This window comes from Grammomys surdaster, unplaced genomic scaffold (genome assembly GCF_004785775.1).
Source record: "Grammomys surdaster isolate TR1022 unplaced genomic scaffold, NIH_TR_1.0 262, whole genome shotgun sequence".
Taxonomy (NCBI): domain Eukaryota; kingdom Metazoa; phylum Chordata; class Mammalia; order Rodentia; family Muridae; genus Grammomys; species Grammomys surdaster.
Window position 1 is genome coordinate 3,193,009 of NW_021604703.1, and position 24,243 is coordinate 3,217,251.

At 47.3% G+C, this 24,243-nt stretch overlaps 1 protein-coding gene across 2 annotated transcripts in view; it reads right to left on the reverse strand.

Moving 5' to 3' along the window:
• The window catches only part of Fstl4 (follistatin like 4), a 419,001-nt gene that overhangs the window by 16,453 nt on the left and 378,305 nt on the right, over positions 1 to 24,243 (reverse strand). The window contains exons 8-13 of one of the 2 annotated variants that reach the window (XM_028775987.1): positions 23,575 to 23,695; positions 9,859 to 10,020; positions 9,390 to 9,524; positions 8,102 to 8,128; positions 6,659 to 6,777; positions 3,341 to 3,490 (exon numbers count right to left, since the gene is read on the reverse strand). In XM_028775987.1, coding sequence (XP_028631820.1) covers positions 3,341 to 3,490; positions 6,659 to 6,777; positions 8,102 to 8,128; positions 9,390 to 9,524; positions 9,859 to 10,020; positions 23,575 to 23,695 — 714 coding nt within the window. The remainder of the gene's footprint in view (positions 1 to 3,340; positions 3,491 to 6,658; positions 6,778 to 8,101; positions 8,129 to 9,389; positions 9,525 to 9,858; positions 10,021 to 23,574; positions 23,696 to 24,243) is intronic. The other variant, XM_028775986.1, reaches the window with a different exon arrangement.

Sequence of the window (24,243 nt, forward strand, 5' to 3'; positions counted from 1 at the left end):
CTGTTCTTAACTAGCACTGTGACTGGCTGTTCTTAACTAGCACTGTGACTGGCTGTTTTGTACTTGATTTCCTTGCAACAATGGATCTGGAATCACACCCTTTTCCCCATAAGTACTTTTTTTTTTTTTTTAAGATTTATTTACTTTATTTATGAGTACACTGTAGCTGTCTTCAGACACACCAGAAGAGGGCATCCAATCTCATTACAGATGGTTGTGAGCCACCATGTGGTTGCTGGGATTTGAACTCAGGACCTCTGGAAGAGCAGTCAGTGCTCTTAACCGCTGAGCCATCTCTCCAGCCCCCCCCATAAGTACTTTTGTCAGGGTATTTTTTAGCACAGTAGCAAGAAAGGAAGCCAAGACAGAAGTTAACAATTTACATGTGATAGTATCAGTATAAAGATGTGTGTTGTAGTTATTAAGATGATGATAACACAGGTACATCTTCAATAAATAATGGAGAATAAATAGAACACAAATATTTGTTAAAGCTACAAGGAAACAAAAATGAGAAAAAAAGCAACATAAACAGGCTAAATAAAAGGTAAGGTTGTAGAGACACTTAACTATACCAATTATACTAAATATTAATGGACCAAATATTTTAAGAGACTAATTAAACTAGATAAAACTTAAATGCTATGAAAGAACATCTTAAATATAAGGAATAGGAAGGTTGGAAAATTATGGCATGAGAATGCTAATTAAAATATGATTTAGCTAACCAGCGTTATTAAAAAACAGATTCACAGTATTACCAGAGATGAAAAAGGAATATTTTATAAGAAAAAAAGAATCTTTCTTCTAGGAAGGGACTACAATTCTAAGGTAAAAGTGATAGAACTTTGAGAGGTAGATAACTCCACAGGCAGAGTGGATTTTAAAAACACACCCCAGCAGTTGATAGACTAAACCGACAAAACAAATCACCTAAGAAAGGAGATCTGAACAGCACAATGAATCAACCTGACGCAACTGACACATATTAAATAGCGCATCTAATACCAGAATACATGTTCTCGTAAACACAAAACATTTATCAAAGTTGATCAGGAGTTTGGTTTTAAAATAAGCTTTAGTATATACTTCAAAAGATGAAAATTATTCATTATTGCGTTCTCTGATCACAGGAATCAGTTACAAAACGACAAAGTGAAAACCTGTTGCATCTACCAGAAAAAATCACAACTCTGGCGATACCAATTGCTCTTTACAGCCGTGTTTCCCAGGGCAGGACAGAGACAACTCTGCTGATTGGCTGCAGGTTAAGTTTCTAGTCCCAGCCCTTCAGTGGGCAATCACATTGTCCAGCTTTCCTTGCGCATGCGCTTGGTCAGTCTGATCTCACGCTTTAGCTTTCACCTGGTGAGAATCTTCCTTTTGTTTCAGTGAAAAAAGAATTCAAAAAAGTAATCTAACACACACTTCCTGTGTGGCTTAGTTGCACCCAGTGGAGGCATATTCTTTTGGCTTCAGCTGGTGTCCCCACCCGTGTGCACTGGAGCCTACTCACTGACTTTGGTGATCCACGGGAGGAGTGTGGAAACAGTTGTTGCCATTAGCATTTGCATACATAATCTGGGGTAACATGTCTTTGAAAACATTCCTTTGGTACCCCCTTTCTCATTTCTATTCTCATAGTTTGGCATTGAGACCCGTCCATGCAGTTGCCTGTATCCCCACCACACACTCTCCCCTGTCATTCTGACTTGAGCTCCCTTCCCCAGAGCGGCCTTGATCGTTGTCATCCTAGTGATTGTGACTAAGGTGTTCTACAATGCAGTAAGATGAAATCCAGGGGCCAGTTCTCAAGCTGTCCTAACATGGAAAGCACCTCTTGAGACTATTTCTGCCTGTTGGAGTACCACTGCCCCAGGTTTTCTTCCTACCTCTCTGCCCGCTCCTCCTCAGATGTCTTTCTTGGGTGTCCATCTCTCTGCTTCTTGATCTTTATATGTGGGAGGGCCTCAGGCCTCCATCCTTTCCCTCTTGACTGTCTGTATACCCTGGGATATCTCAGCTAGTTTTCTAGATTAAATCAGGCCAGGGGGTGATGACACTCAAGTAGACAGATCCAGCTGATCTTTCCTTTGACTTCAGATTTGTTTACTTGATATGTCTACCTAAATACCTGACAGCATTTCACATTTAATCTCCTTCCCATCTGTGCCACGCTCTATGCTCAGCCTTGAAATGAACCATCTTAAATCCTCGCATCCTTGATTTCATTTGTGATCAAATTATCCTCCGCCTCTCCCTTACAAGAATACTTGTGACTGCAGCCAGGGTCCACCCAGATCTTCCAGGATCTCCTGACTTGAAAAATCCTCAGCCATACCTACACTGTCCCTTTTGCTGCATAAGATAACATTTAGTTTTCTGGCATGGAATGTCTTTGGGGACATAATTTAACCCATCATTGATTATAGATGATATAACCATTCTATGCTCAAGCTAACCAAGAAGTGAACCATGTGCTTCCTTTCTTTTCCTCTCAAACCTTACATTCAACCTGCCAGAAATAGATTTAGGAGGGCTGAATAGATGGCTCAGTGGTTAAGAGTGCTTACTGCTTTTCCCAAAGCCCAAAGCTAGGTTCCTAGTACCTGTATCAGGTGGCTCACGACTGCCTGTAAGTCCAGCTATGTGGGATCTGATGCTCATGTGCACATACACATAACTGAAAATAAATGAATCCACTAACTTCTCATCATGGTCCTCTGAAGCTGCCACCATCTTGTGCCTGAAACGAGTTCCACCACATCCCCGCTCCATCTCTCTTGCTTTTGTAAGGCAGCAGCTGAGTTAACTGATGCTCAGAAACCTTTTGGTGGCTTTGTCTTTCACCTTGACTTTATTCTACAGCCTCGCTGGCCTCCTAGGCCCTCCGGAGGCTGGTTCCTGTTTATCCCTGAGCTCACTGCCTCCGCCTCTCCCCCTCATCACTGCATGCTGCTTCCACCTTCTGTGTCTTAGGAGGCATTCAGATCTCAGCTTCTGTTCAGCTCCAGAGGGAGAGTCAGGTTTAAGCAGTCTTACAGCTCCTTGGGCACATCAACCCTGGCTTTCCAGCTCTCGCTCCTTACAGCACCTGGAAACTTGGCTTTGTGTTCTGCCTCCCTGACTAGAGTCCATGCTGGAGCCTCCAGTGCACTCATTCATGGCTAGTCTTTGAACATGTATAATGTGCTGGGCACATGGTGATATATACCTGATAGGCAGCTGCACAGAAGTCTCTCCCTTGGCTAAGCTCTTCTTATAGGAGCTGGGGAGTGTGCACAAAGGAAGTGTTGCCTCAGGATTTCAAGTCTTTCCCACTTCTTCCAAGAGCTATTACCTGTAAGACCTTCTGGGCTTGGACGTCGACCACAAGGACTCTGTTCAGTGCTGGCTGGGCCACGTAGATGTACCGATTCCTGACATTGACTGCAGAGGCCCATCGGCAAGGCTGGGTAGCATCTCCTTCCATATGAGGGCAGATTTCTTCCTGTAAGGAGACAGCCAGCCATGTATCTGTTCTCCTACCCCACTCCAGCATCCCTGGGCTCTTGAGCCATCCACCCTCTTGGATATCTTTTTTTCGTTCCTCAAACTCCTTGGAATTCATACATACAACAGCATGCAGGCCCTGCCACACCACCAACTTCTCACTTGACCTTTGTCTTCCTCACCAAGGTCAACACTCTGTCACTGTGTTCTCAGTTTGCAGATCTTTCTATGTGGAATAGCCCTGGGCTCATTCCTGGATTTCTTCTCTAAAGTCTATTTCCTTGTTGGTCTCATGGAAACCTATGGCTTTAGGTACTGTCTGCACACTCGCTATTCCCGAATTCATGTGTGTTCATATGTGTGTAAGTTTGCACATGCCTGTGGAGGTGGAGGCCATGTCATCCCCCCCAGGACTGGCCGCCTTATTAGTTTTCTATTACTATTTTTTTTTAAATATTTATTTATTTATTTTATTGATGAGTACACTGTAGCTGTCTTCAGACACACCAAAAGAGGGCATCCAATCTCATTACAGATGGTTGTGAGCCACCATGTGGTTGCTGGGATTTGAACTCAGGACCTCTGGTAGAGCAGTCAGTGCTCTTAACCACTGAGCCATCTCTCCAGCCCCATTCTATTACTATTTTTGAGATGGGTTTTCAGTGGCCTAGAGTTCACCAAGTAGGTTAGGCTAGCTGGCCAATGAATGTCACAGTCTGCCTGCCTGTAGGACTGTGAAAGGCAGCCTGGTTTCTGGTTGAGCACAGGCTGGAAGCCCTGTGACCCAAGATAACCCTGAGGGACAGCATGCGCTTTACCACACCCCCCAGACTCCGGGCTCCTGACACGATGCCACAGCCCTTCATAGATTTGTGTTTTTCAGTCATGTAGCCTCAAGATAGATCTCCATATTAATGAGGTACCTAAAGGCCAGAAGGGCTTAGCCAATTAAGCTCTTCCCAGACCCTCCTCCTTGCAAAAGGTATTTAACCTCAGGCCTGCCCTGAGAAAAGGGGGTATGGTTTCTCATCTACTTTCCTCCATGACAATAAACCCCTTAGAACCATGGACTATTTCTCTTTCATTGGGACCTGCTGTGGGGAGCAATGGAGGCCTTTACCTACAGAGCTGTCTAATCTCCTGAAGAACTCTGCATTCCCGGCCACAGTGACCACCAACCCAAGCCAGCCACCTGTGACCAAGCCAAGCCAAGCTGCATCGACAAGCCAAGGACTCTTCCCATGGGGTGCAGCCCTCTCCCCTTTGGCTGCGGGCCAGTCCAGCCCCTTGGCCCCCACTTTCTTCTCAGCTCTTCTTCAGCTAGTGTGGGGTGAATGGAGTCAAACTTCCCGAGTCCAGCATCCTGCCTCCCCGAGCAGCTCTAGCCCCATGGTGGGGCAGACGCAGGACCCTCACTTTACCCAACACCCGCCTCTGTTCTCCCAGGCTGGAATTACAAACATATGCTTTAAAACATTTTGCTTGCATGTTTGTATGTATACCACATGTGCGCCTGATGCTTCTGGAGGCAGGTAGAGGGCATCTGACCACCTGGAACTAGAGTTTCTGATGGTTGTGAACCACCATGTGGTTGCTGGGAACTGAACCTGGGTTCCCTGTAAGAGCAACACGTGCTCTTAATCACCACCCCATCTCTCCAGCCATGTCCCCTTTTAAAGTAGGCTCAAGGATCTTCTAACTCAGGCCCCCATGCTTGCAAGGACAGCACGTTGCCAAGTGTCTATCTCTAGTTAAGCTGCTTGTGTGCACTTCACTCTTACACGCTGCCTCTTGCACCTTACACTGTATATACAACAAGTTCTTTTACTCCAGTCTCGCCCATTCTGTACAAAGCTCACTGCTTCCCCCACCCCCTTCCTTATGGTCCTTTGTATTTTATATTTTTAAAGATAGAAACATTGTTTTCCCTGTCTTCCATGATGAATATTCTCTTTGATTTCCCTGTTACCCTGTACTAAGCCTGACCTCTGGTTTCTCTTAGTCAGCCTGCCCCTGAGTGGTTGAGGACTCAGGTCTCTGTTGAATGTCCATCTCAGTCAGTAGCCATGCCCCTGTCCATTCCTCAGATTTTGACAACACTCACACCCAGATGGTGCCCAGATCTCTATCTTCAGCTCAGAAACATACCTTCAGACCCTCTTTGGTTCTTTCACAGGTGCCTTAAACTCGATCATCCAGGATGAGCCCACGTGCTCTTCCTCCCACTGCTGGATAGTTTCTCTTTAGAGCATTTGCTACTTGGTATCACAAGATGCTACCTGGCAAGCAGGACCATGACCCCATGCCTAACAGGGTCAGGGCATAACTGCTCGGGGGTGGCAGCCTGAGGGAACCCAGGGGAATGGGAGTAGGGAGGGTCCCCTATGCCTTCCCCCAGTGGTTATCTTTTCTGCTGCCCCCTCCCTTGGTACCTGTCACTTGACACTTGGCTTTATGTCTCATTTGTAGTACCTCTGTGACTCTGGGCATTCATTCACGTGTGTCCATGCCGAAGGGTCACCACAAGAACACCTGTCTAGATGCTGTCTGCTCACCTTGCAGTCCCTACTATTTGACTATGAAGTTCTGGGGGCCAGGAATCCAGTGTACCCTGGTGGAGCAGGAATGGAGGGGCCACCTCTATGTAAACACCAGGTGGCTACTCAGCTACAAAGGCATCTCCTGCTGGAGGACCTAGTTGAAGACTGCATGAGAGACCAAGGATTGCTGGTGCAGACAATGCCAGCCAATCAGGAACTGATGTTTTGAAGAGATTTTTTTTTTTGGGAGACCAGTGGGGTGCAGGTGGAGGGTATTAAAGGAGCTTACAGCAGTGTTCAGATGAGCTTGCTTTGGTGTTTCTCACCTGCTCCTGGAGACTGTCGTTGACTCTGTGCCACCTCACCTCTGACCCCCAAGGGCAGGTAAGGTCGGGTATCAAGTAGTCCAGGGCATAGGCAGCACCCTGGCCCTCACGGCTGCTGGACGAAGTATGGAGAGCTAGAATTCTCTGCCTCTTGCTCCTTCCTTAGCCTAGAACCACACCTACATATAATGACCAGAACTGAAGGAACCCAGACTCTCACACACATGCACACATGTGGAGCATGACCTCTGGATTCTGACCATGCACGACACAGAAGCTGCCTCAGTCATAGAAACTCACATAACTCATGAAGATCTTCTCTGTAGGTTTCAAGCGTCTCTGGACCTCACAGTCCACAGGGTGGATGACAATGATGCCATCGTCGGAAAAGACATAGAACATGTTTCCCACGCTGAGGCCTGGGAGGAGTGAACACAATGTAGTTGTGAGCTTCTTGTGTGGTAGGGCCACACAAGGCACAGCAGCATAATAGAGGTGTAACGTCATCTCCTGGTGGGGAAGGGTAGACGTCAGTTCCCAAGGCTGGGAACCAACATAACCTACACCAGCTCTGCAGTACCCTGTCTCTCCTGCTTAGGCAAACAGGTTCCTGCTGCTGGAACCCAGTCCCTCAGAGATGCCCAGGCTGGGGAGCACATGGCATTGCTCTCAATGGCCAATCCTAGTTGTCCCTTGGAGAATCATATAGGGCTAGCTATATATGCATATGGTTCAGTGCAGCCCCCCTACCCCCTCAGCAATCTCAATGTCTGAGGCACCATGCCAAAATACCTCTGCCATGAATGATCCACCTTACAAACCTTGGGCTGAAACAGCCACTCTGGGCACAGCCTCCCTGGGCTTCTTTGAAAGCCAATCACCAGAAAAGTCAACACAAGATTGACATCTTAATGGAGCCCACACAGGGTTTGTACATACAGCTATGTTTCCAGCTGAGTGCAGCATGGAGCTCAGTCAGTATGGGAAAGTGAGAGTCAATACTCATTCAACACACAGTCAACCTCACAGGAGACACAGCCTTCTGATCCGCCCTCTAGAAGACTCTGCTGAAATCTAGCTTCTACTACTGGGTTCCAAAGGGTTCCCAGCTTCCTTTGCTGCTGTTGTCTGGTCTCTCTCCTATTAAGATTTGAGTGTGCCTTGGGGCCTGTGATCCCTTTCTTTTGGCTTCTATATTCCGGCTTCTCTAGGACTTGAGAATCAGCAGAGAAAGGCAAAGCATTCAACTGCTGAGGTGAGATGGGATTTGTTCAGTGTTTCATCACCTACCAGCCCTATTGTCTAAGGTGGCTTCAGTGTGCCTTGGGTTCCAACAGTACACAGCAACCCCAGTAGACTTGTGTTTCCTTACAAGTCTCTGCTGCATAAACCCGAGTCCCTCTGCAGTACCCTAACAGCATGCAAAGGCCTAACAGCCTACCACTGCTTAAAACATAAGAGCACAAGTTGAGTGTACTTGGCAGTTGAGGCACCAAAGCTGGGGAGCAGAGAATGCATGAAGTTACAGCCAGCAACCCTGCTGTGGGCCTTACATGTACTGTGTCAGGCTCAGTGCCCAAAGCTCAGGAGCCTAAGCTGTATCTGTGCATGTGCATGCCATGTGATTTTGACTGAGTCCCCTCTCTCCTTGGTACATAGGCTCTGCAAAGCTGGTGGCTCAGGGAAGCTCGGGGAACCGAGAATACATGTGATTTCAGGCATGACACAGGACAGTCACAGTACCTTCTTCCCGCCACAAGATGTTTGCCACTGTAGCAGCCGAGTATTAGATCAGCAACATGATAGCCAGGAGGGAAAGAGAAAAGGACAATGTCAAACCTTCACTGCTGTGATTCACTCCATTAAGGAACATTCTAGAATCTACTTGTCGCTTGAAGAATCACTCATTGGTCCAGCAACAATATCAGCTCATAGTGCTTGACCCATGTGGATACTTCTAGGTCTCAGAATGCTTTCTCTTTCTAAATGAATCTTTAAACCGGAGTCCTAGGAGTCCAGCAGCCTCCCCGATTCTGTGGGCAATGATGAACGAGCAGCCTCTTGCCAATTTCCCATCTATCAGGAAAGCCGATTTTCAGTTAAGACTCTCCATGGAAGAATATTCTCTCTCTCAGTCAATGATCAAAGCTTAGCTTGAGTCTGACTTAGCAAGAGGGAGTGAATGGCACCCATGCCATGATGTCTACTGAGGGACCCCCTGGGGAGGCAGTGGTTATAAGGGATAGGATGCTTAGCCCATGAGGTAGGTGATGATTCCCGGAGGAGGGGCCACTCTCCTCCCAGTTGTATACATCTGGTAGCTCCTCACACCACGGAGAGTTCTAAACCCCATTCATGCTTGTGTCTGCATATGCACATATACCATGAATACAATAGAATAATTACAGTTCGCTGTGGTGAAAAAGTTATTTAAGGTCCTGGAGAAATGTCCCACCAATTTAAGCATATGCTGCTCCTCCAGGGGACCAGAGTTCAATTCCCAGGACCCCACAGCAGGCAGCTCTTAACTACCTGCAACTCCAGCCTCAGGAGATCTGAGCCCTTCTGGCCTATGTGTGAACCACACACCCAGGTACACGACAAAAAAACTTAAAGTTATTTAAGACTTGTAAAGGGTTCATTTCCGTAATTTCAGATCAAAGAAAGTATAACTAAAGAGAGGGGATGGCTGTCTGCACCTGCGAACATCTAGGCCACCTGGAGCACCTGGATGTATGAGTTTCCAGTCATACATCACATAGGAGGCAGGGGCAGAGTTGGGGTATTTGGCTTCCTTGTAGTCCTGGCCTCTGTGTCCTGATGAGAGACTTCTACCGTCTGTTTCCAGAGCTGTGTAGGTTGCTTGAGAACCATCTGTACCTAGCTTTGTGTACTGAGGAAAGAGATTTATCCCAGCCTTTAGAGGCTCCCAGTTGCTGACCGTGGCCCTGGAGAGTTAGTGTATTTCCCCTTGTCCCCCTAACACTGCTGTACAGCTCAGTGAGGACCTCAGAGCCAATGGGGTACTCACGAGTCTTCCTAGCTGAGTCCTCAATGAAGAGGGAGGAGATATCTTCATCCACACCCACTTCATTCTTGGCAATGCAGGTATATGCCCCGGTGTCTTCATAGCGAACGCTGCCGATATGGAGTTCACTTCCATTGGCTGTAGAGGGAAGAGTGCACAGGGTGGCGCTCTCAGGGGGAATATCCTTTCATGTGCCCTCCCAACCACCTTCTCAGGATCTCTGAAGTGCCTTGAGCTAAAAGCATAGTCATTGGGTATGGCTGAAGGCAGCCAACATTCTTGGGACTGGACCCAGGATAGGGTGGCACTGCTGAAATAGGGGGTGACCTTGAATCTGGCTAATGACCTCTTAGATGCCCATGAAACCTGTGTATGCCAGTTAACAGGGGATCCCTGTTTCCTATTAACATGCCAGACTCAGCCATGATCTTGCCTCTCACTTCCTGTCCTGGGATTCATGTGCAGTTCTTACCCAAGAGGGAGAGCTGTTTGGACATCTGGGTTGAGACATCCATGCCATTTTTCAGCCATATGATTTTGGGCAGGGGAATGCCCTCAGCATGGCATCGAAGGCTGGCTGCCACCCCAGGTTCTTGAGCCTGGGTCTCTGGATAGACACGGATGACTGGTGGCACTGTGGGTGAGAATCAGTGTTGGTAAGAACAAACCCACACCTAGTCTTGGGCCTATAGTCAACCCCTGAGACCTTAGATCTAGAGGGTGAACCTGAGAGGTAACTTTGGAGGCCTCAGGACCAGTTTACAGTGATCATCTTTGACAATCCAAGCACCAAGGAAAAAAGCTATAAAATGAATTACTAGTAATAAACGCAACCTGTGTTGCATCCTGTAATTCATGGCTTCCACCCTTGTTCTAAATATGATCAGAAAGACATCCAAATATTTAATGCTGTTCAGCTGCAGGATGTAAAGAGCAACCAGCGGCTGGAATTAATCTCCCAATGAATGAAATTCAGATGTATTATTCCTGTTATCGGAAAGCCATTGGACAGGGCCTTAATTTCTTTCAGGAAATGCTTCACGAAGCACTTATAGGCACTGACTGGCAGGGCTGCTAATTACATCACAGCTCTGGGGAAGCCCATCGATTTTCCAGTGGGTCATTTTTATTCCTTCACTCCCTAAGCTCTGGAACCTGCATGAAAGAAAGATGTGTCCTCCTTGGCTGGGGAGTGACTCAGTTCTGCCCCCTGGTGGTTAAGTTTCAGCTTGGGTGTATGACCTGACCCAATGGCTAGATGAACACAGGTAGGCAAGATTCTGGCACATTCTACAGTGCACTGCCCCTTACATGGGGAAGACTCTTGGAGAAATGGAGATTTCAGGGGGGCGAGGGAGAGTCTTCCATCCTGTCCCTAGAAGTAAAAACTCCATCATTTCTCACATTCACAAGGGCTTATGTTTATTAATACATTTTACTCTATATACTGTAAGACAGGATTTTAGAATGTATGTAAACAAATGAGTTTTAAACAAATCACACTTTTTTTTTGGCGGGGGGGGATGGATTCCTCTTGAAGTGGATAACTATGCTTTCTTAGTACTATCTGGCAGTTCCTTTGTCTATTACAAGGAGGAATCCTTGTATTTGAGATGAGAATCTTCTCGGGGATAGCAGAGAGTACTTGATACTTATGTAGGAGGAGCCAATGGCACTGATGATGAGTAAGGTAGCACTCTGGTGGTCCATGCTCAGTGGGCAGAGGACAAAAGTGAGACTCTAGAGTCAGTAGGAGCAGTGGATCTGCAGTTGCCATAGACACTTTTAACAACCCAGCTCGAGTTCCAAGACTTGCCCTGGCTGACCTCTGGGAAGGAAGAGGGGAAATTCAAGTCAAGCACAGGGTATCCCCAAAGCAAGATGTCTCTACCATCTCTCCCCCTGGTTCTCTTTGCTCAAAGTTCTGGGGATAGACTCCCAGGCTATACCAGCATCGAGGATGATTCTGTCCCAGATCAACCATTAAGGATGGAGGAGGTGAGTGGGACCAGTTGAGATGTGGGTGGGGGTTGCTTTTAAGAACACAGATGTAAGCTTTTCTTTGACTCACTTGGTTCATATAGGAAAGGATGAACCTTCCTCACATGTTAGTTACACTGGGCAGAGGGAGAAATGGGGTCCAAGAGGCACAGAATTTGAGAAAGGAGGCTATATTGGCCCAGAGCGCTGTTGGTGATGTGTGGTTTGAGAGGGTTCTAGAACAAAACCAGGTTCTAGTTGAAGACTACCCAGGATCTGGGCATTAGTGAGCTTGGGCTCTTGCAAGATCTCCACCTATTCATAGCAGCCTGCCTGACAGCCGCAGAGCAAACCTACAGGAAGCAGAAGAGCCCACAGAGGTAGAAGTGGACTGGAGAACTCAACTGGAAAGCCAAGAGAGCGATGAGTAAAGCTTTGAGCTGCCTCGCCGTAAGAACAGCAAGTTTGGTCAACTGAAAACAAGAGAAAAAGAATACTAACAGCCTTGAGAGCATGAGAATGCTGTACTAAGTTATGGGTAATAAAAACAAAGACCTCAATGAAATGGGTCACTTAAAAGGAACCTTTGGGGCTATAGAGCTGGCTCAGAGATATGAGTAAGTCGTGACTGTCTCACTCTGTCCTTGGCTTAATTACTTTTCTATTGCTGGGATGAGAACCATGACTGAGGTAACTTACAGAACAAAGAAATGTCTTTGAGGCTTATAGTTCAGAGGTTGGGTCTATGGTCATGGTGGGGCATGGCAGCAAGGAAGATGGGAAGGGCTTGGAGGGGGAGTTTAGAACTTACATCTTATGCAGGAGTTGGAAGTAGTCAGGGAGAGAGCTAACTGGGGATGATATGGGCTTTTGAAATCCCAAAGCCCACCCTTCTGGTGACAGACCTCTTCCAACACAGCCACACTTTCTTATTCTTCCCAAACAGTTCCACCAACCTGGATGAAGTAATGAAATACCCGAGCCTAACGGTGCTGTTTTCATTCAAACCACCACAGTCCTATGTAAATCAGGATCATAAATACAGCTGCTAATGTCTAGCAGGTATTTCAAGAACACACTGGGCTAGAGAGATGGCTCAGTGGACAACGTATTTGCTGTGCAAGTATGAGGACCTGGGTTCAGATCCCAAGAATCCACGTAGAAAGCTGGACTCAGCAGCACGTATCTATAATCCCATCTCTCCTGAAGCAAGATGTGGGGTAGGGACAGGAGAATCCTCAGATGCTCATGGGCAGCATCAGTGAACAAGAGGCCTGTCTCAAGCAAGGTGGGGTCTACGGAACAACCCCCGAGGTTGCCCTCTGACCTCTACCCATGTGCCAAGGGATGTGTGCACCCATAAGAACATACAGATATGCAGCCACACATAAAACAGAACAGCAGACTCTGAGTATGTTTCAGTGGGTTCTGGAATATCTGTAATGGACCCAAAGTCAGAGGTGGCCAAAAAGAAATCATTTGATTTTCTTACTAGACACTGAAAAAGCCTTTGAAAAAGACCTAAATTCCTTCTCGGCATGTGACTATGCAAGTCCCAGTAAAATAGGAACAAAATGAAGAATATGTCCATAAAAAGAAGGACCAACACCATTCCTTTAAGGAAAATAAAAAAGGAGAAAGTACAGGAAGCAACGTTAACTCTGATGCTCCAGGAGTGTGGTCAAGGAAGATAAGATATGCAGGTGTAGACTTTTTTTTTCTTCCCAAGACAGGGTTTCTCTGTGTAGCCCTGGCTGTCCTGGAACTCACTCTGTAGACCAGGCTGGCCTCAAACTCAGAAATCCTCCTGCCTCTGCCTCCCAAGTGCTAGGATTAAAGGCGTGCGCCACTACTGCCCGGCGCAGGTGTAGAAATTAAAAAATGATGTGTTTATCCCTGCGACCAAACAGCCAGCAGAAACAGCTGAAGGACTCTCAGCTCACCATGGTGGGGAAGGCATGGTAATGGGAGGGGCTCTCTTTCTGGTACAACTGAGGCTCTTCATACTGTGACAAGCCAGGCAGCAGAGAATGTGGTTGGTTGAAGGGAGTATCGACTTCACAGCCTTACATATAGTGACCTACTTCCAGTATCCAAGCCTCACCTCCTAAGGGCTTACCAGCCTCCAAAATAACACCCCAAAACTGAGGTCAAAATTTTCAAGACACTCATGGGAAACATTTCAAAATAAAAAGATTTAAATTCATATTCATACAAATGTCTGTATGTGTCTGTTTGTCTGTACCTGCACCATGGACATGTGGTACCCTCAGACACCAGAAGTGGGCACCAGTTCCCTTGGAATTGGAGTTACAGGAGGTTGTGAGCCACCTGCTGTGGGTTCTAGAACCTCGGTCCTTACGCAAGTACTCTTAACTGCCGAGCCATCTCTCCAGTCTCGCAGAGGGACATTCAAGAGTGCAACCATAGAATAGAGAAAAATGATGTTTTCCATAGCTGCACTCCAGGCCACAAGCCAAAAAAGATGGTTAAGATCGCATGACAATACAGAGCTAGTATCAAACATCCCAAGTTAATAGCTTATTTATAGATCAGAATAGACCAGGCAGACAACAGCCTGGACCCAAGTGATGAGAACTGTAAAAATCTTAGCGACAGCGTGAGAAAAGGTAATAATGAGAGGAAACCATTGATTAGGAAGATTTGCCATTGTCACAAACAAGATCTGACAAATTAACCCACAGACTATATCTAATTCCAATTAAAATGGATCTGTTGGGGCTTGACAAAAATAATGCTGAGTTTATCTAGAAAGGGAAAAAAAATTCAGCGCGTGGCTGAGAGAACTGAGAGCTGACATTGCTCCTTGTCATTTTGCTAAACCAAGATATTACAGAGCAATTGCAATACCGAATGGGGGAAGGGTCTCCTCCTCTCTAAGCCTAGCACCTGACTAAAGACCTTGATTGATTTTACAAGGCTCTGTTAATTCAATATTGGCCAGCTGATATCTATGAAAGACCAGCCGGGTATCAGGCATGATGCACACAGCACTACGACTCTCAGTCCCTTGGGTGGTGGAGCTTTCTGTGTGGGAAAGAAGACTGAAGGAGTTGTAGGTGTGATGATCACCCCCAGGGGGAGCTCTGGGGAGCAGAGCCTATTAGGCTTTACCCTCCCCTCCTCCTACAGGAGAGACCCAACCTCAAGGAATCTGTGGTATCTGTCTGTTTATTGGTGCCGAGCTTATCCAGGGAACGGGACTGATTCCCACAATGGCCAGTACCAGCCCTGGAGACTGGCCTTGGTCTCTGCCCTCATCTCTGACAGGCATGTGCTGTAGACTGAGACGTTGTCACACTTGAGCAGGTAACATCTATCTGATCACACACAATGTACACCCCGTTCCCTGTTCCCACCTCCCAGGGCTTGTGTGCACCGATCTGAGATGAGAGCTTTCTCAGGCCAATTTGGGACTAAATTTAAACTGAAATATGTGAGTGTTCTAGAACAGAAAGACACCTGACTGAGAGTTAAGGGTGTAGGATGAGTCACTCAACAAAATACATGCCTAAATTCAAGGAACTAAACTCTCCATAGGTGGGGGTGGGAGTGGGAGGAGGTAGGGTAGGGACACACACACACACACACACACACACACACACACACACACAGAGCCTCTGCCCATCTGAAGGTCTCCTTAAGGACACAACTCTCCTTGAGGAGAACCTGAGAGGAACTGAAGAGGGGACATGTTGCCCCAAATCTAGTGCTCCTTCCTCCCCAGCTTGCCTCAGACCTCTGAGTGAGGCTCACCCGGCTCTTCTCTCATCCTTTTTCCTCTGTAATGACATCATGTCATGTTGTCCTGATGGGCCCTTCCCTCAGTGAAGCTCCTTACCTATTTGTCTTTCTCCCCTGGAAACATGGCTTTCTCCTGAGGATACTGCTTCTCTTGTAGCTTCCTAAGAGCAGCCCCTTCCTCTTCAATCCATCCATCCATCCATCCATCCATCCATCCATCCATCCATCCGTCCATCCATTGTATGTGTGATAGAACCTAAGGCTTCACACACGCTCAGCAAGTGCTGTACCTTTGACCTATCATCTTTTTATTTTTCATTTGCACAATAATGCTGGGTTTCAAGACTGCTGTCCTGTTTGCTCTGCTGAGCCCAAGCCCTTCCTCTTCCAGGATAACAAACACCACTTGCTCCTCACCTGCTTCTACTTCTAGGGACTTTTCTCCCTTCAGCTCATACAATCTGTTCATTCTCTCCTAAAGAGAATAAAGTGACTCTAACCACCACCCCCCCCCAAAAAAAACAGGCTGCTCTTCACCCCAACCCTTTTCTCCTACTTTATCCCTCAGTCTCCCCTAAGCCAGGTCTGGCCACATGGACCTAGCTATCTAGTAGGAACTGTTCTTCTCTGGGTTGCAGTGGCTTCCCTGTGCTGGCCTGACCTCAGCAGCCCGAATCGTGGCCCTGGCCTGTCTGACTGCACCACGCAGCTGAGTGATCTTTGTAAGGTGCTGTCTCCACCTGACCCTGCACATCCCTCCTCGTTCCCACTGGCCTCCCACCTGCTCAGCTGGCTTTTCCTCACAGCCCTGGCTCTGAACGCAGGTCTCCACCCTCCGGTGGCCCAACCCATCCATAGACTTGACACCTGTCTCCTGACACATCTGAAATGCATCCCTCCAGTTCAGACCTTGCCCTTAAAGAAAACTTAGATGTCCATCTGTACCCAACTCCACAGGGGGTCTGTTGGTAGACGCCACCCATTGGTCAAGGCTTAGTGAGTTCATGATTTGTCTTCCCCCAACTGGCTTCCCCTTGTTTCAGTAAAGGGCAGACTTCCCTTTCCAGAACATTTGGGGTCACCTTTGACCTCCCCACCCCCTTTCATCAATACTCTCCTCTTCATCTCCTTCTCCTGCCATCCTATGAAATTATATGTTTCCTCTGATTCTCCTTATTCCTTCTGTTCTTTAAGAAGCTTCTTCCTTAGCACTTCTGCCCACAGCCACATCCCCTCGGGGATGTGACACGCCAAAGCATGCTGACTTGTTGAATGAATGGCTGGGAGATACATCATACGTAAGGGGATAAGAACAATTCTCAGTAAATAGAACAAGTACATGCCAGGAAGTCAAGAGGGCAACTCTGGGAAACTGAGGACTTAGTGACGCTGGGATGAGGGCGAGGGATGTGTAGCCGATGAGGTTCAGAGATAGGCTGGCTGGACTACAGTACACCCGTGTAAGGAATACAAGACATGGCTATGAGCTGCATTCGGGTACTTGTGATGATGAGAAAATTGCCATGATCCTTCTCGAGCCAGTGGGTCAGTTCTCCTCGGTGTCACCCCCAGAGTAGTTGGGGTAGAGTGGAATGACAGAGCATAGTGAGGTCATTTATCAGCAGTGTGTATATGTGTGTGTGGTGTATATGTGTGTGTGTGTACCCTGAGGGCATGGGCCATCCTGGGAAACTGGGTAGAGGCAGGACCAGAGACCCCTTGGTCTTCTCAGCTCCCATTCTATCCGGAGTTGCAACATGGAAGGTGAAGCTTGGCACTAGACAGCTTTGCCAAGGATAAAACCAGTGTGAGGAATTAAAAAAAAAAGCACAGTTCAGTTGGGTGGGCCCTCAGTGCCTGCCTGCCTATAAAACCAAACAGTTCTCCTAAGGGTGAGGCTTAGGCTCTGAGTGAGCACCTGGCCTGCACCTACTCAGCCCCGATCCCTGTAGTAACAAGCTTTGGCCATACTCAATGTTAGCCCTGTAGAGTCTACCAGAACAGGCAGGTCCTAAGGAGGACCCTAGGCTGTGAAGCACCCAGAAGGCTGGGGTCTTTTCAGAGCAAAACAAAGATGCCAGCTTTCAGTAGCATGGTAAGGACACAACTGCTCATGTCTTAGGCCATGCATATCCCAACTCCTAGCCCCTGCCCTTCATCTTCTGCACACTAAAAAAGATTGTGAAACTAAGCTACACCAGATAAAGATACTTTCTTTGACACCTGTAAAGCCTTCATGTGAAAACATGGGGGCTGAGGACACAGCTCGGTTGGTAGAGTGCCTTGCCTCTAACACAAGCACAAAGACCTGAATTCCAACCACAGAACCTGCATAGAAAGGCAGGCTGTGGAGGCACATGCTTGTAATCCCAGTAAGCCAGGAGGAGGAAAAAGGGAGGTGGTCCCTGGGTTCTCTGGATAACCAGCCAGCCAGCCAGCCAGCCAGCCAGCCAGCCAGCCAGCCAGCTAGCTAGCCAGCCAGCCTAGGATTCTTGGTGAGCTCCAGGCTAGTGAGACACTCTGTCTCAAAAATAATAAGGTGGGTGGCTCCTCAGGAATGTCCCTGAAGTTGACCTCTGGCCCCCACATGCAGGTGTATACACCCACACCCACAAACCTACCCACACTCCATTCGTATCCATAAAACAAAGGGCCATTTTCTTTGGGAAAAGTCTCTCATTGCCAAGGTTTAGGCAGCATAAACATGTTCTTAAATAAGAAGTCACGAAAGTATCAAGCTGGAGTAATAAGCAGATTTGAAGATGATTATTGTGTTTTGGGGATGAATCACTACTTGTCTGAACTGTGGGGAGGTCGAAGGTATTTTTAATTTAATGGATTAATCATTGATGTCTAAAGTTCTCGCTCCTTCCCATGAAAGCAATGCAGGGACTTTGCAGGAAGTTATAAATCATGTCAGCTTTTGGGCCTCATCTCTGGAAGCCCAGGCTATGGGTAAGTTATACTAATAATTTGTGTGGGGTAGTATAGCTTTCTGGAAGGGTTCCTTTATGCAGCCACAGAAATGGGGGGAATCTCAGAAGTTAGTGGTAGCCTCATCTGTATATGGGACCTCTACTACCAAACAGCTTAAGAGCAGTGTGGCTCTAATGGGAGGCGACCTGTGTTTTTTGGTGGGGTAATTTTCTCTCGGCCTTCATTTTCACATCTGTATAATGAATGTCCTGGAGGTCCTGCAAGCAGCCTCTAGCTATGATCATTAATGTCTGACTAAATGTGACCAACTCTGACTAAATGTGGTTAAAGGTAAATCCAAAGTCTCCCCCAAGTCTGTCAGTCCTGTATATTTCCAAAGCAGTTTTCTGCCAGATCTGGAAGGGACCAAACCAGACCTCCAACAGCACAGCTGGGCAGCTGTACCAAACTCCACCCTAGCTGCCCAGGGCCATCTTTCATACCCTCAAGTGTGTGGATAGTGAAAATGATAGGCCAGTGTGACTACCCATATTCCCTCCTTCCTCAGAAGACACTTTAGCAAGTCAGAGATCCCTCTGAAAACCACCAGGATCCTCCTAGCCTTCTAGTGTCCTGCACAGGGGTTCCCTCCTTTAGCACTGTCTTGGTTAGGGTTACTGTTATGAAGAGACACTATGACCAATGCGACTCTTATAAAGGACAACATTTAACTGGGGCTGGCTTACAGGTTCAGAGGTTCAGTCCATTATCATCAAGGCAGGAGCATGGCAGCATCTAGGCAGACATGGGGCTAGAGGAGCTGAGAGTTCTATATCTTCATTAGAAGGTAGACAGGAGAAGACTGGCTTCCAAGCAGGTAGGATGAGGGTCTTAGAGACCACACCCACAGTGACACACCTCCTCCAACAAGGCCACACCTCCAAATAGTGATACTTCCTGGGCTAAATATATATATATATGAATGACACCATAATATTCCATTCCCTGGCCCACATAGACTTGTTCAAACATATGAGTCTATGGGGGGGGGGCATACCATGACACAAAATACATTTCGTTTAACTTCCCATAGTCTTAAGTTTCCATAGTCTACAGCAGTCTCAACAACGTTAAAAGTCCAAGTTCAAAATCTCCAGAGATGCCGGGCGGTGGTGGCGCACGCCTTTAATCCCAGCACTTGGGAGGCAGAGACAGGCGGATTTCTGAGTTCGAGGCCAGCCTGGTCTACAGAGTGAGTTCCAGGACAGCCAGGACTATGCAGAGAAACCCTGTCTCGAAAAAACCAAAAAAAAAAAAAAATCTCCAGAGATTCATCCAATCACTTAACTGTAATGCCCAAAGCAAGACAGAAGACCACCTGGGCACACTCCAAACTCTGCATCTCCATGGCTGATGTCAACTCGATCTTCAGATCTCTCTGTTAGCAGCTTTCCTCAGCAGGTATCCCATGTCTCTGGCATCTTTAATTATCTTGGGGTCTGAGTCAATATCAACTTCACAGCTTCTTGTTTCAATGTCTGGGATCCACACATGATCTTCTGGGCTCCTCTCACATCCGGACTTGGGTCACATCTCCAGCTCTGCCTTCTGTAGCACTCTAAGCCCTGGTTGACTCCACTCTACTGCTGCTTCTGTTCTTGGTGATCATCCCATGGTATGGGCATCTCAAATACTCTGGGGTTTTCTGCTGCAACTGGGCTTCACTGATAGCCTCTCATAGGCTCTCTTCATGGTGCCAAACCTCAACTTCTTTGAATGACCCCTTCACTCCTGGGCCATCAAGTGCAACTGAGGCTGGACCTTCACCAATGATCTTCCCTGGCCTCTCACAGTGCCAAGCCTCAGCTGCTCTCCATGACCCCTTCATACCTTCAAAACCAGTACCACCTGGGTGATTCTTACATATTACCAAGTACAGCTGCAGCACAAGGTGCAATCTTGGCTATCTCTGGAACACAGCTTCTTTGGATTCTCGGAAAACACTTCTCAGAAGATTTCACCCCAGTGATGCTGGTCTCTTTTTAATCACTGCCAATTTCTTAGCTCTAGCTAACCAACATCAATTGTTCCAGTAGTCCCTTCTATTCTTGACTCTAAAGCCAGAACCACATGGCTTGCTGAAGCTGAGTTCTGCTGCTTGCTGAGGCTGGAACACCCCCCCCCCCCCAATTTATTCTATTACCAGCTTTCTGTTTTCATCTCCCTCACTGCCTAAGATTGGCTGTCCTGGAACTTGCTCCTATAGATTGATCTTGAACTCAGAGGTCTGCATGGCTCTGTCTCCTGAATGCTGGGATTAAAGGCATGCATTACCATGCCTTGACTTAAGCTTTTCTTCATCTAGAACTTGCTCTGTCCCAGGCTGGCCTTGACCTCAGAGATGTGTTTGGCTTTGTCTCCCGGGATTAAAGGTATGTACCACCATGCCTGGGCCTAAGCTTTTCATAGTCATTGTTCCTCAAGATCTAGACCATAAGCCTGTGTCTTTCATTTCTGGATTGGAGTTCATTCCAGATTAAAAGTCCAAGTGAAAACAATAACCAAATAAAAATAATGCCCAATAAGATATAACTACTCTTTGTTCAATGTCAAACACATAAACAATAAGCTTAGCTGGGTGGGATCTTGCCCTGAGGTCACCACTTCCTTAATCTGTTTATCTCCTTGAATATAGGATTTAGATCCATTTTACTTCCTGGTTCCCCTATAGTACTTGAACCATACATTTTTATGTTTTTCCTTTCTAAGCTTGCTACACTTGCTCAAGATGCTCTTCATGAGACTCAACCAGAGAACAAAGTCTTAGTTGGACTTTTTTGAGACTTTCTTTGTCAATGCAATTAATATAAATCTCTTTACCTTAGCCTCAGGTAGACTCCTAAGACAAGGGCAAAAAGCAGCCACAGTCTTCACCAAAATATCACAAGAACAGTCTCTCAGTCACATATTAAAATTATTCTCCTCTGAAACCTTTAGAGCCAGGCTTCCACAGTTCAAATCACCCTTAGCAACAAAGTCTTTCATATTCCTACTAGGATAGTCCAACAAGCCCCCTTAAAAGCATTCCACTGCTTTCCAAATCTAAAGTCCCCAAATCCACATTCTTCTAAACAAAAGCATGGTTAGGCCTATCACAACAATATCCCAGTCCCTGGTACCAACTTCTGTCTTAGTTAGGATTTCACTGCTGTGAACAGACATGATGACCAAGGCAACCCTTATAAAGGACAACGTTGAACTGGGGTTAGCTTACAGGTTTGGAGGTTCAATCAATTATCATGAAGGTGGGGAGCATGACAGCACCCAGGCAGACGTCAGGCTGGAGGATCTGAGAGTTCTACATCTTCATGCAAAGGAAGCCAGGAGAAGACTGGCTTCTAGGCAGCTAGGATGAGGGTCTTAAAGTCCATGCCCACTGTGACACACCTACTCCAACAAGGCCACACCTCCTCCAACAAGGCCAGACCTCCAATTAATGCCATTCCCTGGGTCAAACATATCAAACCACCACAAACACCAAGTCATAGCCCACAAAGATCTTCGTCCCCTACTTCTGGAAGTTCCTTCAGTGACTCAGTCCTCCTTCCTGGAAACCATGCAATGTTAGGAGTCACTGAGACCTCTGGGGAGCTGGGTGACACCTAGCTATGTGTTCTACCAACTTCAATCTTGCTGAGGTCTGAGACTTCTTTGTCTTCAGAGTATCTTTCAATGGCTGGTTCCAACCTGGTCTGAACCATCCACTAGGCTTGGAGACACAGGATGCAGGGCTCCTGCCCTCTGTTTCCTCAGGCTGTGAAGCCCAGAGATCCATAACCACCTAATCTGTACCTCACATCCAGATTCTCTAAGGGAAACATCATGGCATCCCTGTAGTCATTGGCCCTGGGTATTCTCAAGGTCTGTTTGTAGTCATCAACTGTGTGGTTGTATGTGAGGTAAGGGCAAGTCACCCTAGTTCTCAGAGACCCAGTGTCCTTGTCTGTAAGATAGGAATGGCACACAGTAGATATTCAGTAAATGTTCCTACTGTAATTATGGCTTTCAGCCCATTTTATCTTCCATATCTTTCCATATAGATTCAACTTGGTTCTTTCCAAGTCTGACGTAACTTTAACCTCAGTAGTATTTTGAAAACTTCCTGCCTTTTTTCTGGGGACAGCAGGCTATTACTTGTACCCCTTGGGGACGATGGTAGGGTCTGCTTTAGCACATGAGTGCATTGAGTGTAACACCAACTACCTCTGAGAAGTGCCAGGAGCTATAACATCCTATAGGACCAGCCCAGTAGCCTGGCCATACAATGAATTAAGAAGTGAATCACAAAGTGTCCAGCTCCCAGCTTAATCTCTCTACTGTATCAATGGCCCTTCCATTGGCTAGGAGAAAACTCTTGAATCTCTCAACAATTAGGGCATGGTTCTGTGGACCTCTCCTTCAGAAGGCTATCAGGGTAAACAGAGCAAGTTGAAGGTGCCCAGCCATTCCCAAATGGCTTGCTGCTCACCCTGAATCCTTGAGGTCAAAGAAGGTGAATCTCAGGAAGTCATCATTCTTGACACCTCACTCACTCTCTGCTGGAAGATGTCCCAAATACCTGCTGTCACCGAGGCTTTGGGGTGTGAGTTGAAAACACCTCACTCTTCCCTGATGCCTGTGTGCCTACTCCAGGCCTGATGGGCAACAGCTGGGCTTCGTGGGATGAGGCAAATTCCCCTGATATGAGGGTCTGGGATAGGAAACTGGGGCTTGTTTTGATGGTGGGCGGGGCCAGGCTGAGATGGCCAGCAGTGTGTCAAAGAGGTAGGCTCTAACTCTAGAATGGCCCCAGGCAAGTAAGTGGCAGGCTATCCACTTGAGAGTCTATGTACGATGCTTACCTCAGGCCTGGATACAAATGTGCTCACAGACTCTGGCTTGGAAAACTGCTTGGTGGAGGTGCGGGTAGTTAGGAGGGGTTAGTTCTTCCCAGCCTTTAAGATGGCTGGCAACATTGGACCTGAATGAGTTTGAAGAATCCTTCCAAACCCGCCTATTTTCACTGGCTGAGCCTGAGAGGAGGAGGCTCTAGGGGCCCTGCGGGAGAAGGGCTGGTGAGAGAAATAGTGCCTCTTAGATGCACAGTGATGTGGCATCTTGTCACCTGTAAGAACATTTGGTGGCTTGGACATAGGTTCGGCAATCGCTAGATTCAGAGATCAAGGAATCATGTTGTCTGTAGGCCACACATGCTCCATACTTCACAGTGGCCACAGGGGCCTCAGAGAAGCCCAGAGTAACTTGGCTGTGTGACTTATTCCCAAGCCCCTCCCCCAGCATTTGAACTCATTTCACCTGGGGAAGCCTTGGGGCAGCCAGACCCAGTACTTTCTAAGCCATTCTCCTTTATTACAGCAGATGGGCTACTTATGCCTTTAATAAGACAAACTGCAAGAGGGGATGAGGTCTGCTCAGAGCAGCAGGGAGGGTGCTTTGAGGGGTGACATGCATGGAGCCATTTACTAACCATTCACCTGCAGGACGTGGGTCTGGAACAGCTGCTCGTGGCCCAAGGCGTGGCAGGTGTAGTTGCCCATGTGGATTGTGGTCACCTTGGTGATGTACAGGGAATCATCCTCGCCAAAGTCCTGTGGGGCAAAAGAATGATGATGAGATTCGCTTCTCTGTTGAGCAGTATGGACGGCTGGTGAGTTAGTTTTTCAGGAAAGACATCCTCCTCCCTGGCACCTCCTCCTTTATGTATGGCCATGACCTCCTCCACCTCCAACTCCCTTTAGGTCCTTGAAACGCTGGCTTGTTTCACAGGAATCTTGCTCACCCAGTACAAGGCTGGATTTTGGAGGGAGGGCCTTGTTGAGAGCAAGGACTGGCAAACTTTCCTAAAGGGCCAGGTAGGAATTATGTCAGCCTCCCTAGTCTTCTGGTTTCTGTCAACTCCTTGGCTCTGCCATGGTAGCAAGATAACAGCCGGGAAGATATGCAAATGAATGAGACGGCATCTATCCAGTTTGCTTAACCAGGGTTCAGTTCCATCCAGATCCCAAGTGCATATGGGTAGCTTATGGGGTCAGAGTCACCCAAGGGGAGAAAGACAGACTGATGAAAACATGGAACAAACCAAACCAAGGCAGGATGGGGGGGAGGGAGAGAGGGAGGGAGGGAAGGAGGAAGAGAG